The 14,225-nt window shown below is 59.6% G+C and overlaps 1 protein-coding gene across 1 annotated transcript; it reads right to left on the minus strand.

Annotated features, from left to right (window-relative positions):
- Positions 1-5,838: 5,838 nt before the first annotated feature.
- On the minus strand, positions 5,839-13,703 carry FGF3 (fibroblast growth factor 3). Its single transcript, XM_061203805.1, has 3 exons — positions 13,484-13,703; positions 11,092-11,195; positions 5,839-6,159 (listed from the first exon to the last, which is right to left on the minus strand). The coding sequence occupies exons 1-3, from the start codon at positions 13,701-13,703 to the stop codon at positions 5,839-5,841; spliced, it is 645 nt and encodes a 214-aa protein (XP_061059788.1).
- Between the last annotated feature and the right edge of the window lie 522 nt (positions 13,704-14,225).

The following is a 14,225-nucleotide window of genomic DNA, read 5'->3' on the forward strand; positions in this document are numbered from 1 at the left end:
GAGATGGATGGATGGATGAATGGATGAATAGCCTGCCCAAGGCATAGAGTTTCCCAGGAATTCCCGCATTGCCATCAATACTCACTGTGTGTTGCCCCATGAAACTTTCCCTTCATTCCTCACCTTTGAGCCCGTCAGAGGAGAGCACCGCATAGCAGGCACCTTGGGGAGGCTCACTCCGTTCTTGGTGGGTCTCCCAGATCTTCCTGGAAAGCTCAGTGCCTGGCCTTCTCCTCCACCCGCTCATGGCTGTGCAGCTATTTTTAGAGACCAATCGCCATTTGTGTCTCCTCAGTGGATGTGGACGATCACTGTGGGAGCCCATTTGACAGATGAGGAGATCGAGGCTGGAATGGGGAGACAGAGCTGATCCTAGGCTCCCACAGCCAATCATGAGACAACAGAAGTGGTCGAGGCCATGTTTGAATTGGTGCGTCTGAACCCAACACCCGTGCTGCCTCTCTTCCCACTCAGTAGCCCGTCTCCCAAATCCCATTCCAAGGGATGGACGTGCCGCCCGACCCCGGCGTTCAGGCACAAGTGTGGCCGCCCGGGCATTCCAGCTATTGCAGCTGAGAGGGGCTGGGGGGTCAGCTCCAGGGCTATATCTGGCTCTCCCTGGAATGTGGCCCAGGCAGGGTCGCCCTCCAATGGGTGGGCGCTAATTATAGACCCGCTTCTTCACCTTTCAGAGTCCTTCAACCCCCTTTGAACCCGCCGTGGGGTTCAAAGGCCTGCTCCCAGCAGCTGAAGCTTGGTTGCCCAGGGCCCGTCCTGCCTTGCCCATTAGAGGCAGAGAGGGACAACAGGGCCGTCCAGGGCTGGGGCTCAGGGGCCAGCAGTGGGTCCTTGGTCTGTTGGCTTCACGCAGTCAGCGGGTGGACCAGGCCTGGGCAAGCAGAGCGGCTCACAGCCCCCAAGGCCAGTGGCTGCCTCTCCCATCAGCTCTGTGCAGGCAGGGGTGACCGACTGGCCACAACCTAAAGATTCTTTTTTTTCCCAATTTATTCAGCACTGTTTATTGAATGCCTCTGATGCTCTTCCTGACTTTTGGTGGAGGGGACAGTAAGACCAATACCACAGGTCCTGCAGTCAAGGTGCTGCAGCTACTTTTGATGTTCTTTTACCATTTTATCCACTTTTCTTTTTCTTCAGCTAAGACAGCAAAAGAGATGATTTATTGTACACATTTTACATTCAGCCACAACTGAGAACAGAACTAGTCCAGAATGTCACAGGTCCAGGGCAAAGGACCCAAAGGGACCGTTTTGATATAAGCAAGGTGGGTCTCTCAAAGGTGGTTGAGGTGACCAGAATGGCCATAGATGTTCTAGATCCATTGAGACAAGTTCTAGACAGTGGGCATGCAGTCCAACAATTTGTACGAGTGTTCTTGGCCTCTGGCGTCCCTTGTTTCTGCTCCTGTGGCTTCCATGGGTGAACAAGTTTACTTGGACCTCTGCCTCATCTTTTTATTTTGTACTTCAGCCTGTGCATTTACTTCTTCCCCCACTTCACTCTTATGGCCCGGAGGTTTCTCAGAAGGTGGCGCTAAGGCCAAGAGCCATTTTACCCGCTTTTAAGCATACAGTTTTGTGGCGCACTTTCACAAGCTTGTGTCACCGTCATCACTATCTGTTTTCAGTACTTTTTCATCATCCCAAATCGAGACTCTGTCCCCATGAACTGCTAACTCGCCCTCCCCCTCCCCCAGCCCCTGGCCCCCACCATCCTACTTCCTGTGTCTGTGCATTTAACTACGCTAGGGACTTCAGTAAGTGGCATCATGCAGGATTTGTCCCTTTGTGTCTGGCTTCTTTCGCTGAGCATAATGTCCTCCAGGTTCATCCACACTGTAGCCTGTGTCAATTTCCATCTTCTTCAAGGCTGAGTAATATTCCACTGTACAGACGGATGACATTTTGCTCATTCGTTCATCCTTCGACAGACACCTTTTGATAATTGTGATTCACCCTGCCAGGCACTAGGGTGAGCAAATGCCCATCGGAGCCCTGCTTTCGCTCCGTTTGGGCCTTTACCCAGAGGTGGGGCTGCTGGACCACATGCTTGTTCTGTGCTTCACGTTTCAAGGACCTGCTGTCCTGTCTTCCACAGTATCTGCCCCATTTTAGGTTCCCACTCGTGCAGGTTCTGACCCAAAGGCTCAGATGACCCCAGACCTGCCCCATGCCCTCCAGTCTCTCCCCCTGCCCCCGCCCTTTCCCCCTTGGCTGGGCAGGTGTGGGGGAGGGAGTGAGGCTGTTGTTCCTGGAGCCTCTGGGACGCCCTGTCCTGGCTCAGGTGGCGTCGCGTCTTGGAGCTCAGGGACCCGGTCTCCAGCCTCTGCCGGTCCAGGCATAAGCGGGAGGATCCAGGGTGCTGGGTTCACCGGGCTCCACCCTCGTCCTGATTTCCTTTTCCGGGGATCTTGCCTGCTCCGTCCCCTCCTGCATGCAGCCCCCAGCCCCTCCTCCATGAGGGCTCTTCGGGGACTTGATGCTTCATGAAGGAGAGAAGGCAGCGATTAACACAGGACCAGAAGGTGGGCTTGGCGGGTCCGGGGCCTCCTCAGTGGAAGGAGGTGGGAGGAGGAATAAACTGCTGGGTATGGGCAAAGACGTCCCTTGGGGGTGCCCGGCCAGAGTGTCGCCCAGGGCAGACCCCCACCAGCTTCGGTGTCCTGCAAACATGCCAACCGGACAGAGGGAAGCCAGGGGAGCCGGTGGCTCTGGGGTGGGTGGGCCTCGCTCCCTGGGTTGAGGGGAAGCAGTGTCTCCCCTGGCAGGGCCCCTGGGGCCTCCTGGGGGCCAGGTGAGGCAGGTGGGGAGGTAGAGTGGAGCAGGGGAGAGGCAAAGCCACCTTTCGCATGAACCCGACTTGGGGCCAGGAGGCCTGGCAGCTGGTAGACACTCACTCCGTGGGGACCACACCTGGCCAGCCCTCAGCCTCCCTCCCAGCATCGGGCAAGTCACACTTCAGTGTCCCCTTCTGTGAGACGGGCGTAGCTGTGGCATTGCCACACGGGTGAGCCCCCTCCGCCAACCTGCCAAAGTGCTCTCAGGTACGAGGCCGTCTGCCCAAAGTCCCAGGGATGCAACAGCTCTTAGTGACTTGGGGGCCGGGGGCTGGGTTCCACTACATTTACTTAAGTGCTTGTAAACTGACACGAAATGCTTTTTCCCTTTGGGGTTCATTTGCATTGCTTAAAAAACAAAAAGCTGGTTTCAGGGGAGTGTCTGGGGTTCAAAAGCAGAAAGGGATGGGACCACTTGTGAAGGCCCCTCTTTGGAAATCCTCTGTGGCCCCATCCTGAGCACCCCAAGACCCCCCAAAGCTCTTGTTAGATGGGCCTGGCGTTGGCAGCTTGGTGGACACCGCAGGTTAAGCTTGGGGGCCTACCCTGCTTTCTCCTCATTCAATAAAAGCAGGGTCCCTCTCCCTTCAGGGGGGTCACCTGAGCGGATAGGCAGCTGGGCCCCTTGTCCCCTGTATGAGTTTGCTCAGGCGGCTGTAACAAAGTACCACAGAGCTGGCGGCTTAAACAACAGACATTTATTGTCTCCCAGTTCTGGGGGCTGGAAGTCCAAGATCAGGGTGTGGGCAGGGTGCACTCTTTCTGGGTGTTGTGTGGCGGCGAATCTGGTCCAGGCCTCTTCCCTAACTTCTGGTGATCTGCAGCGATCTTTGCCGTTGCTCGGTGGTGGAAGCATCACCCCAATCTCTGCCCTCATCTTCAGACGGCATTGACCTTGTGCTCAAGTCTGCCCTCATATTTCCCTTCTTACAGGGACACTGTCATATCGGAGCAGGGCACACCCAGCTCCAGCACGGCCTCATCCTAACTTGGCTACATCTGCAACAACCCTATTTCCAAATAAGACCCCGTTCTGAGGTACCGGTTAGGTACTAGGCAGGACTTCAACATATGAATTTTGGGGGGGTGTGATTCAACCCGTAACTCTCTCCTGACCCACACCCGAAATGAAGCTGCTTGGCCGGCAGAGGGCTCCGGACTGACCCAAGCACAGCCTGTCAACTACGGAAAACACACATTCTCTTGTCTAACTCGTTTTCAATATTAACCAAGACCCCAAATGTCTCCCTCTGCCTTGTTTAGGGCCTGTCGGTTAATGGTGTAGCAATGAGTGCCGGGGTGGATGCCGCTGCATCCTCCTAAGGACACGCGGGGACCAGTTCACCTGCTGAGCCTCAGTTTCCTCATCTGCAAAATGGGAGCAAAGGTAGCACCTTCTGCATCTTATTCCAGATAAATGACAAAACTCAAGGGGGACAGCCCAGCGTGAACTCCTGCTCATGATCGTAGCTGTGAATGTTCATTCCTGCAGGTGAGGTGGGGGGACAATTCCTCGGAATCTGACTTGCCGAGGGGGCGGCGGTGGGGAGCGTAAAGATGCCCAGCAGCTCTTTGCCAGGATTTTCACATGTTGCACAGGTGTCGGTGCTGAGCCGGCCTTCCTGTGTGTTTGGCTCATGTGGGTGACCCCGGCAGGGGAGCAGTGCCGAGGTCCTCTGCGGGCACAGGCTCAGGCCATACCCCTCACCTGGGCCCCGGCTGTCAGGAAGGGCTGCCCCCTGCAGGGTCCAGGAAGAGTGAATGCACTGTCCCCGCCATTTGGCTCTCACCTGGGCCTGCCCCAGGCGACCCCGCCCACCAGCACTGTTGGGGAAGCAGGCGTTGGGGGGCGGGTAGGGACGGCAGCTAGTCGGACCACCTACTGGCTGTGGACTCCAGCAAATCGCATCATCTCTCTGAGCCTCGACTTCTTAGGCAAAGGCAGGAATGCTCAAGGCCCTGGTGGTAGGTTGCGAGGATGAAGGAGATGGGGGATGGCCATACCTGGCCTGCAGCCCGAGTGCCCAGAATAGTCCACGGAGAAGCACACAGCTTTAGGAGAGCAGGAGTTTTGGGGATTTCTAAACAAAGTAGATCTCTCTCTTTCTCTTTCTCCACACATGTGCACATCTATGCACAACCAGGAACACACGCACACACAAACACACATACATGCACACACTCGTGCACACACACACAGGCACAGGAACGTATCCACACACACGCAGGCACTCAGGGGAATTCACACACACACACGTGCATTAGCTGCTTCTTTCCATCCACACAAACCATCTATCAGTTTCAAAAAAATACTGACTTTCAAACCCAGGGGATTAAAATGCATCTTTCGCCCAGTTTCTCAGAATGCAATCTTACATATGAAAACATCGATTTGGCACGGACTCTGCCATCACCATAAGCAAATATGTGCAAGTAAAAACTGCAAGTGTTTCCTCAGGCTGCATCATTATCTGTTAAATAACAAAGTAGAATAAAATACTTTAATGTTTTGATCACACACATCCCCCGCCCCCATTGTCCCACGGCTGCCCGGCAGGGAGATGCCTCAGTCGGCCGGACGTGGGTGGTGGGGGGTCCTCCTGGCCGACGTAAACCCACAGGTGTCCCGGTTTAAAGCGGCCCCCTCCGAGCCACGACGCGGGGCCCCTAGCTCCGACGTGACCCTTGTTTGAGAGAAGCAGGAAGAGTTGGGAACGTGTTCTGTTGGCCCTGGAAACAGCAGCCGGCTCTGATGCAGCCAGGGGCAGGGCAGAGGAGAGTCTGACACGGATCCCTGCACACACTGGGTCAGCTTTGACCGTGGACACTAGGCGTCCGTCGGCTGGTCCGCACCCTCCAACCAGGCGGCCGGAGCTCGGAGCCCCGCCGTGGGGCAGGGATGCTCAAAGCCTCCGCTCCCCAGGCCGGGGCTAAGCTCGGCCTCTCCAGACCTGCAGCCTCCTCCGCTGTCACCGCCGCCGCCGTCAGGGCTGGGGGGCCCCGCCTGGAGGCCTGAACTGGCTGCCGCGGAGCCCGGCCGCGCCCTGGAGCAACCTCACCATCTCGTGGTCCTTGTGGTCCAGCACCCGAGGCAGGAACAGCGAGGACTTCTGCGTGCGGCGCGTCTTGAAGCCCCTGCGGGGCCGGCCCTTGCCGTTCACAGACACGTACCACAGTCTCTCGGCGCTGGGCTGGCGCCGGGTCCCACGCCCGCCGGGCACTGTGCGGTACAGCCGGGAGGCGTACGTGTTGTAGCCCAGCTCGTGGATGCGCTCCACGAACTCACACTCGGCATTGTAGCTCTCCTGTGGGGCGGGCAGGGGCCAAGGTCAGTGGCACAGAGGCCACGAGGATGTGGGCAGGGAGGGATGCCCTTAGCAGGGGTCTGTGCCAGCCCGGGGCAGGGTGGGGAAGGTGGGTCCCTACCCTCTTGGAGGCGGGTGTCTGGAGGGACAAAGGTGCAAACTCAGAATGTAAGGAGCTTTCACCAGTGTCCCCGCGGGCGGCTGTGGGGTCTCTCCAGTCAGGGGCTAGAGGAGGGGTGGGTATGCCTATGCCAGCTCAGCCGTGGGTGGACGGGCATGCCAAGGGCCATCCCCCAAACTGCTTCCCTCCCCGCACTGTGCCAAGGGGCAGGGCTGGGGGCGCAGGGAAAGCTGCGCAGAAAGACTGGCCTTCCCTCCTGGGACTGACCGCGGGGCAGGAGCAGGAGACCCTCGGGGTCTGTCTCCATCTGCAGAGGGGGGAAGGGGAGCAGCTACTGAGTGCAAGTGGCCCAGCGGACTGCAGCCCCATTCTCAGGGGTCACAGGCTGTTCGGGGCCAGATGCACGCATTGGGCAGCTTGGGACCCCAAAAGACCTCAGGAAGCAAGATGTCAAGCACCGAACACCTCTTCCCAGTGACACGGGAGCCCAGAGATAAGGCTGGAGAGCTTTGGTTGAATCGGGGTGGTCGTGCCTCCCCCTTAACCCCACCCCCTCCTCTCTGTTCTCCAGACCCTCGGTGGATGCCCAGAGCTCCTTGGGTCTGAGTATGGACTCCATTGCCCGAGACCAACTTCCAGACTTTACAGATGGGGAAACTGAGGCCCAGGGGTGGTGCCAGACCCCAGATCACAGAGGGATCTGATGCCCTTCTGGCCTGTGCCCACCGCCTGCCCTCTGGGGTGGGTGGGCTCAGGGCAGACCTGCTCCACCCCCATGCCGGGCATGCTGCATTAGCATCTTATCCTTCACCCCTTCACCCCCCGCACTGAGTTTCCGTGAAAAACTCAGCGGCTGAACCAACTCTCCTCCCAGGCCCCTCTGTCCTGGAGAAGGTACGTCCTCCAGGGCTGAGGCCCATCGCCCAGGAGGCCTGGCGGGCTTGCTCTTTGCTGGGACACTTGGGGGGCCACCAGAGGGTACAGTCCTGTGAGCCTCAAAGGGCAAGGGGCTCAGGTCCTATGGAAGGGGTTCTCGGGGGCAGGGCATTTGTTTGCATCCTGTAGGGGCTCCTGGGTTGGAGGGGTCTAAGATCACCTGGAAAAAGGCATCACAGACTCACCGTGACAACAGTTCCCAACGCCAGTCCCGTCCCTGCGGTCCCACCTCAGACCCTGCTCCACAGTGCCGCCCCCAGAGTCCCCCCAGCCCTGGGCTCCACCAGCTAAAATTCTATCTGTTGCCGTCAGACGTCGCCCCCCCCCCGGGGATGCTGCTCTTCCGGCTCGGCCTCGCCAGCACCTGGAGCTGTTGTTCCAGGAGAGCCGGCCGGGGCAGGGCGGAGGCGGGGAGCAGGCAGGCGTGCACAGAGTGGCCAGATCCCTCCCCCGTGGGGTGACCCTTGGAGGGGAGGGCATTTGGGAGCCGAAGCACTGCAGGCAGTGAGAGTTCAGGCAAAGGCAGGGGCAGCGGGTGGCGAGCAGCAGGGCTTGCTCTGGAGGACCAAGGGCTCCAGAGCCTGGAGTGGGGACACGAGCTGTGCAGTGATGGTGGGAGGTGGGAGCAGAAGGTGCTCTGGGTGGCTCCTCCGGGAGCTGAGCTGAGGAATCTGGGTGATAATTTGTGGGTAATGGGGGGTTCCCAGAGCCCATCACATGAGTGGATTTTCATTGTACGAAGATCCCTGAGCAGGTACCTAGCATAGAGTATGACATGCGGTAAGTGCCTAGGACAGTGAGGAATGCGGGAATGAGTACCAGATGGATGCACGGATGGATGGATGGAAGGATGGGTGGATGGATGGAAGGAAGGAAGGAAGGAAGGAAGGAAGGAAGGATAGGTGGATGGATGGATGGATGGATGGATGGATGGAAGGATAAATGGATGGATGGATGGGTGGATGGATGGATGGATGGATGGATGGATGGAAGGATGGGTGGATGGATGGAAGGAAGGAAGGAAGGAAGGAAGGAAGGAAGGAAGGATAGGTGGATGGATGGATGGATGGATGGATGGATGGATGGAAGGATAAATGGATGGATGGATGGGTGGATGGATGGATGAATGGATGGATGGATGGAAGGATGGGTGGATGGATGGAAGGAAGGAAGAAAGGAAGGAAGGAAGGAAGGATAGGTGGATGGATGGATGGATGGATGGATGGAAGGATAAATGGATGGATGGATGGGTGGATGGATGCTGATGGATGGATGGAAGGAAGGAAGGATAGGTGGATGGATGGATGGATGGATGGGTGGATGTTGATAGATGGGTGGAGGGATGGATGGATGTTGATAGATGGATGGATGGATGGATGGATGTTGATAGATGGGTGGATGGATGAATGGATGGATGGATGGAAGGATAAATGGATGGATGGATGGGTGGATGGATGCTGATGGATGGATGGAAGGAAGGAAGGAAGGATAGGTGGATGGATGGATGGATGGATGGGTGGATGTTGATAGATGGGTGGCGGGATGGATGGATGTTGATAGATGGATGGATGGATGGATGGATGTTGATAGATGGGTGGATGGATGGATGGACGTTGATACATGGATGGATGGGTGGGTGGAAGGAGACGGAAGGGAGGGAGGATGGACTGGAAGAGGGAGACCCTGGAGGCCAGTAGCTGGGTCCCAAGGCTGTTGTGATGGTCCAGCTGGGAGATGATGAGGGCCTGAGTTATAAGGACACTGGCCACAGGAATAAGGCAGAGGGAGGCAGAAATTGAAGAGAGAGATTCAGGAAGTATATTCGAGGACTTGGAGATGGACTGAATGTGGGGCTGAGAGAGAAGGAGGTGTCCACCAGGAATCCCAGCTGACCTTGGGCTTGAGTGAGTGGCCGGTGGGGTAACAATTACAGCAGAGGAGTCAGGGGAGTCGCTGGCTTCTGTTGGGGTGTGCTACCCTCTGCCAGGGCGGTCTCTGTCCTCTGCTGTCAGGACATTTCGGGGGCATCTATAACTCAGAAGGGAGATCAGGGCTGGAATTGGGGGCTGTGAGGGTGCAAGGGCAACTGACTCACAGACTGCATGAGCTAGCCTGGAGGGTGGGAAGCAGGGTGATGGCAAAGACCAGGGAACTCAGACAGCCAAGAGGCAGGGCAGTGGCAGCAGCCCTTGCAGGCGAATTGGTGGTGGCAGGATGGGGACGGGGGGGCAGATGGCAGGGATGGCACCCAGGCTGCCTCACCTCCCAGGTTACCTGCAAAGCGGAGAGGCCTTCCCTGCCAGATGCTCTGGAAAGTTCCACCCCATCCAGCTAGACCTCCTGGCTATCCCGGGTGGGCCCGAGAACCTCTTCTCCGTCTCCAAAGCCACCGCTGTCAGCTCTCAGGGACAGAAGCCACAGGGAGATTCTGCCCCACTGGAATCCCCCAGGGCATGCTTTGTTCTGTCCCCCAAAGCCCTGGGCCTGGGTCTTCCGTGGAAGAGATGGCAGAGACCTGAGGCTTCCCTCCTGATTCAGCCCTACCTGCCCCACTCTGTGAACTTTCCCAGCGTGAACAAAGGCCCTCTCTGGTCCGTAAGACCTGCACGAGCACTGCAGGCCAGCAAGGTGTGCCCTCTCCATAAGGGATGGGAGCAACTGTGGGTGGTCTGAGACCATTTCAGGGAAGAGCAAGTCAGTTCTGCTCACTTGACACCAGGGCCGCAGGGCCGGAGGGGTCTGGAGAGCCACCGTCCACCTCAAGAAAAGTCAGACCAGACCCCGGGCTAAGGGCGTGTCCTTATAAACCACGACTGGTGTTTGCAGACTCTAGAAGTACATACAGAAAAGGCTGGGCATCCAAGGGTCCCTCCTCTCAGACACAGCTTCTGTCAAGGGGCCTCTGGGTCAGAGAAAACAAATGGGTACATTCCAACTTCTGCAGTTCCTTTAGCAAAGCCGTGAAAAATCTGTGATGAAATAATCTGCTTAAAGGAGGATTCCCCTGCAATTCTTGATCGCGCTTTGCCTGACTTCAGAGGGGCGGGGAAATGTTGGTGTGTTTCCCCTGCAAACACGACTGAATGGAGAAAGGTAACTGGTCCTCGGCTGCGTCGTCTAGGTGATGTGTGGATGGAAAACCTCTCATTGCTCAGGGAGTATCAGCCAAATTGCATGTAATGACTAGTTGGAGGTAGCAAATTTCCCGGTACCTGTATTTTACTCCGTGTATTCCCCGCCCTTGGGGGAGGGACACTGCCAATGCCCACAGAGTTACAGGACACTTTTTGTTGCAGAGACCCAGGCGGTGCATAGACTGGGCTCCAAACCTGTGTGTCTGGGACCTGGGTCCTGTCTCCCTTCCTCTTGGTTCCCTTTTATGAACTCACAGTTCTTGCCTTTCCACCCTTGGGAAGACCTGGCTGGGCCGTGCCCTGCTTCCTCCCCTCCTCACTCCCAGGAGAGCTCTGGGGGAGCCCACAGAAGAGCTTTTGCCCAACGCACATCCTCGCTTCATGCCAAGGCCCACTAGAGTCCATTTATCTTGGTAGAAATTTGGGGGACAATCTCTCCCCTGCTCTCAGCTACCCTGAAGGTGACCACAGAATGGCTGGAGGAACATTTTCTAACCGGACAGCACTGGAGAACATAGGACGTGTCCATCCCCCAGCCAAGAGCTGCCTCTAAACAAAAGCAGCCATAAGAGCATTGGTCGAGGAGCCACGGGACCTGGGGTTCTGGTCCCAGCTCGGTCCTGCATGTCCCCGGACAAAGCATCCTACTGCCCATGTCCCCTTATGTCCTCTGACGTGATGTTCAAGGGAGATGGCTGCTCCACCTGTGCCCACCCTCCCCACATGAACAATTGGACTCACCGAAGCATAGAGCCGTCCCTTCTTGTTCATGGCCAAGTACCGCCCGGAGAAGAGCCCCTTGATGGCCACAATGCCCACCTCCACCGCTGTTATCTCCAGGATACCTGGGAAGAGTCAGGAAGGCCCATCACTCCCTCCACCTCCCACAGAGCCCAGAGGTGAGGGCTGAGCCCCTGATGGCCCTGCCCAAAGCCAAGCCCAGCTCTGGGAGGGGGAGGTGAGGGCAGCACACACCCAAAGGGGGTGACTTTGGAAGTTCAGGGGAGGGAGAAACACCTGGGTGGGAGGTGCAGGAGAAGAATTCAAACCTGGGAGGGAAATAATAAAACTAGTATTTCTCCATGCTGACTCTCTGTAGGACATGGAGCCCCTTGGAGCCTCTCCGCTACTCGGCGAGCTAGTTTCATGATGGGCCAGACAAGCAAGCTGAGACTGCGGGGTTGTGTGACTTGCCCAAGACCGCGCACAGGTGTTTGAACTGGGATTCAAACCCCTGCTGCCGATATAGCGGTGTCTGGACTCCCCTGCTCACTGGCGGTACCGTAGTGCTAGGAGAGGCCCGGGAGAGGGAGCTGGGCCCTTGGTGAGGTGAGTTGATAATGGAATCCACTGGGGTGCATTTTGGGTGCCACCCAAACCCGCTGGCAAGGTACGTGGGCGTGAGATCATTGTCTCCGGCCTGTATACAGGTTACAGGATGTTGGCAGGAAGCTGGGTTAGACCCGGGAGCTCACAAAGGGAAGCCACCTGCGCTCACCGCTCTCCACTGAATGTAAGAAAGGTTAAATCTCCCCCAACGCCTCCCTTTTGGTCCCGAAAGCACTTTTTTTCCGGGGGCCTGCAACGAAGCCCCAGGTGGGGCCATTGTCCCCCGAGAATGGCTCCGAGGAAGGGCGGCTGGGGCAACAGCCAGTGCCCTCTCCAGGGGGCGCATCTCTGGCAGTGCGTCTGGCACCGAACACGTCAGCCATCATAGGGCCCAGACGCGAGCCGCCGGAGACTTGTGCGGAGCGTACGGGGGTGCAGGATGCGGGCCTCTCGCGTCCCCCGGACGCAGGCTGGGCGGATTCCGCGGCGCCGGCCCGAAAACCAGAGAAGCGCGCATCTGGATGCGGGACAGGGGCGGCTGCAGGCGCGCGCCCTCCTCCCTCAGCCTATGGGCTGCCCGCCTTGGATGCCCCAAGAATTTGGATGCTCTGCGACTGCAAGGGGGAGACTGGATTTGGAGAGAAACGAGGTATCGCTACTAGGCGAGCGCAGGCGCTCCGGTAACCCCGTCCTGAGCGCAGGGACGTCCTGGCAACATTTGGCTCCCACCGCGCGGCTCCGGAGGCGTCTACCGAAGACGCCCTCGCGGGACTGCGGCTTTCCTGGAGGAAGTAAAGTTTTCCGGCCGCCGCCCTGAATCCACCGCACCACTTCCTGCGCCCGGGGAGGGAGCAGAGCGCGGGTCGCAGCGGAGGACCCCCGAGACCCTGGCCCCACTCCCACGCTCCCCACTGAGTTCCTGCCTCGGGCCTCCTGCTCCCCACCGAGCGGATCTGCTTCGAGTCCCCCTGGCCTTGCGCTCCTCCAGGAGGGCTCAGCATGAGCCCGGGTGCCCCCCTGGCCGACGGAACCAAACCTTGGAGCCTCGCGCGACTCCGGCTCCAGCGCAGTCCGGGCGCGGGTCCTGGCTGCTGGGCGCGTGAGAGCGTATCTGCGCCCCCAGACCCAGGCAGACGCCCCTGCGTGCTCCTAAGCCGCAGCCCCCGGCCCCCCACCCGGCGGCTGGGACGCCCACCCGGCCTGTCTCTCTGCGGCCAAAGGTAGAGGCGGGAAGGCTGGGGATTCCGGTCTGGGGACACGATTCTCTATCCGTGCGGCCGCCTCCCCAGAGCCCCGCTCTGTCCGGGCGAGTGTCCCCCGCGCGGAGGCGGCGCGGGGCGGCCGCGAGCCGCGAGGGCGGAGGGGATGACGGGGCGCCCCGGGGTCGGCAGGAGGAGGAGAAATCGTCAAAATAATAAAGAGGATGATAAATGCCTTGTCCAGGGCCTTCTCTCCGAAAAACTCAAAGGGCTCAAACTTGGCAGGACCTCCGAACCCAGCCTACCTCGCACCCCCTCGGACGAACGGGCGGGCGGGGTTGGGGGCAGGCTCGACCAGGCCAGCCGGCCCGACAGCGGGCAGCCACCGCCCCGAGCCCTCTTCGGACGTGTCTCGCCCCCCACCCCACCCCAGCTCCACTCTCGCTCTTCTCCCGGACGCTGAGGGAGGCCAGGGGACGCCGGCGGTCCCCCTCGGGCAGCAGGGGGTGGTCTGCGTTCCTGGGCACCCTTCGCGCACCAGCCCCTCCTGGGCACCGCTCACCCCCGGGGATGCGCCGCGCGGCGCCGCGGGGCCGCACACTCACTGTAGGCGCTGTTCTCTAGGCTGCCGTTGACGCGGCCGCTCGGGTGAAGCTGGAGGTGGTACTTGGTGGCGCAGTAGAGCTTGCGGCGCCGGGGCGCCCCGCCGAGGTGCTCGTAGACTCCGCCGCGGCCGCCCGCGTCGCGCCGCAGCCGCCCCCCGGGGCCCGCGGCCGGCCAGCCGGGCTCCAGCAGGCCGAGCAGCAAGAACCAGATCAGGCCCATCGTGGCATCGCGCCCGCCCCGCGGCGGCGGCGGCTGCAGCAGAGCGCGGCGCCCATGGGAGGGACGGCGGCGGAGCCGGGGCGAGGCGCTCGGAGCCGGCTCCCGCGCCTGGTGGTGCCGACGCCGGCTCCGCGGAGTGGGGGGAGGGGAGCGAAGCGGAGGGGCGGGGGCGGGGGGGAGAGAGAAAGAGAGATCCTTTAATTTTCACCCAGGATCGGGTGAAATTTCCGTTGCTGCGCAAAGAGCTGAAAGAAAAGACGGTTGGGCAACAAAAGGCCGACGTGGTCCCCAGGCGGAGGCGCGGGAGGGGCGGGAGGCCGGGCGGGTGGGGAGCCCGGCGGGGCGCGGGGTTCGGGCCGGGCGCCGCCAGCGCACACTCGACCCCCGCGGCCAGCCGTCGAGCCGCGGCTCCGCTCCGCCGCGCGCCCCGCGCCGCCGTGCGCCCTCCCGGCTCTGAAAGGTCCCTTCCCCGCCCCTCCCCCGCCCCCTCCCTCAGACCAATTATGCCTCCGAAAATTATAG

Source organism: Eubalaena glacialis, chromosome 10 (assembly GCF_028564815.1).
Source record: "Eubalaena glacialis isolate mEubGla1 chromosome 10, mEubGla1.1.hap2.+ XY, whole genome shotgun sequence".
In the NCBI taxonomy this organism is placed as follows: domain Eukaryota; kingdom Metazoa; phylum Chordata; class Mammalia; order Artiodactyla; family Balaenidae; genus Eubalaena; species Eubalaena glacialis.

Coding starts and splice junctions, on each gene's coding strand:
- FGF3 (XM_061203805.1), bottom strand. CDS start 13,703: ATGGGCCTGATCTGGTTCTTGCTGCTCGGCCTGCTGGAGCCCGGCTGG. Junction 11,196..13,483: donor CCTAGAGAACAGCGCCTACA/GTGAGTGTGCGG, acceptor GACTCTTCCCAG/GTATCCTGGAGATAACAGCG. Junction 6,160..11,091: donor AGGGACGGCTCTATGCTTCG/GTGAGTCCAATT, acceptor CCCGCCCCACAG/GAGAGCTACAATGCCGAGTG.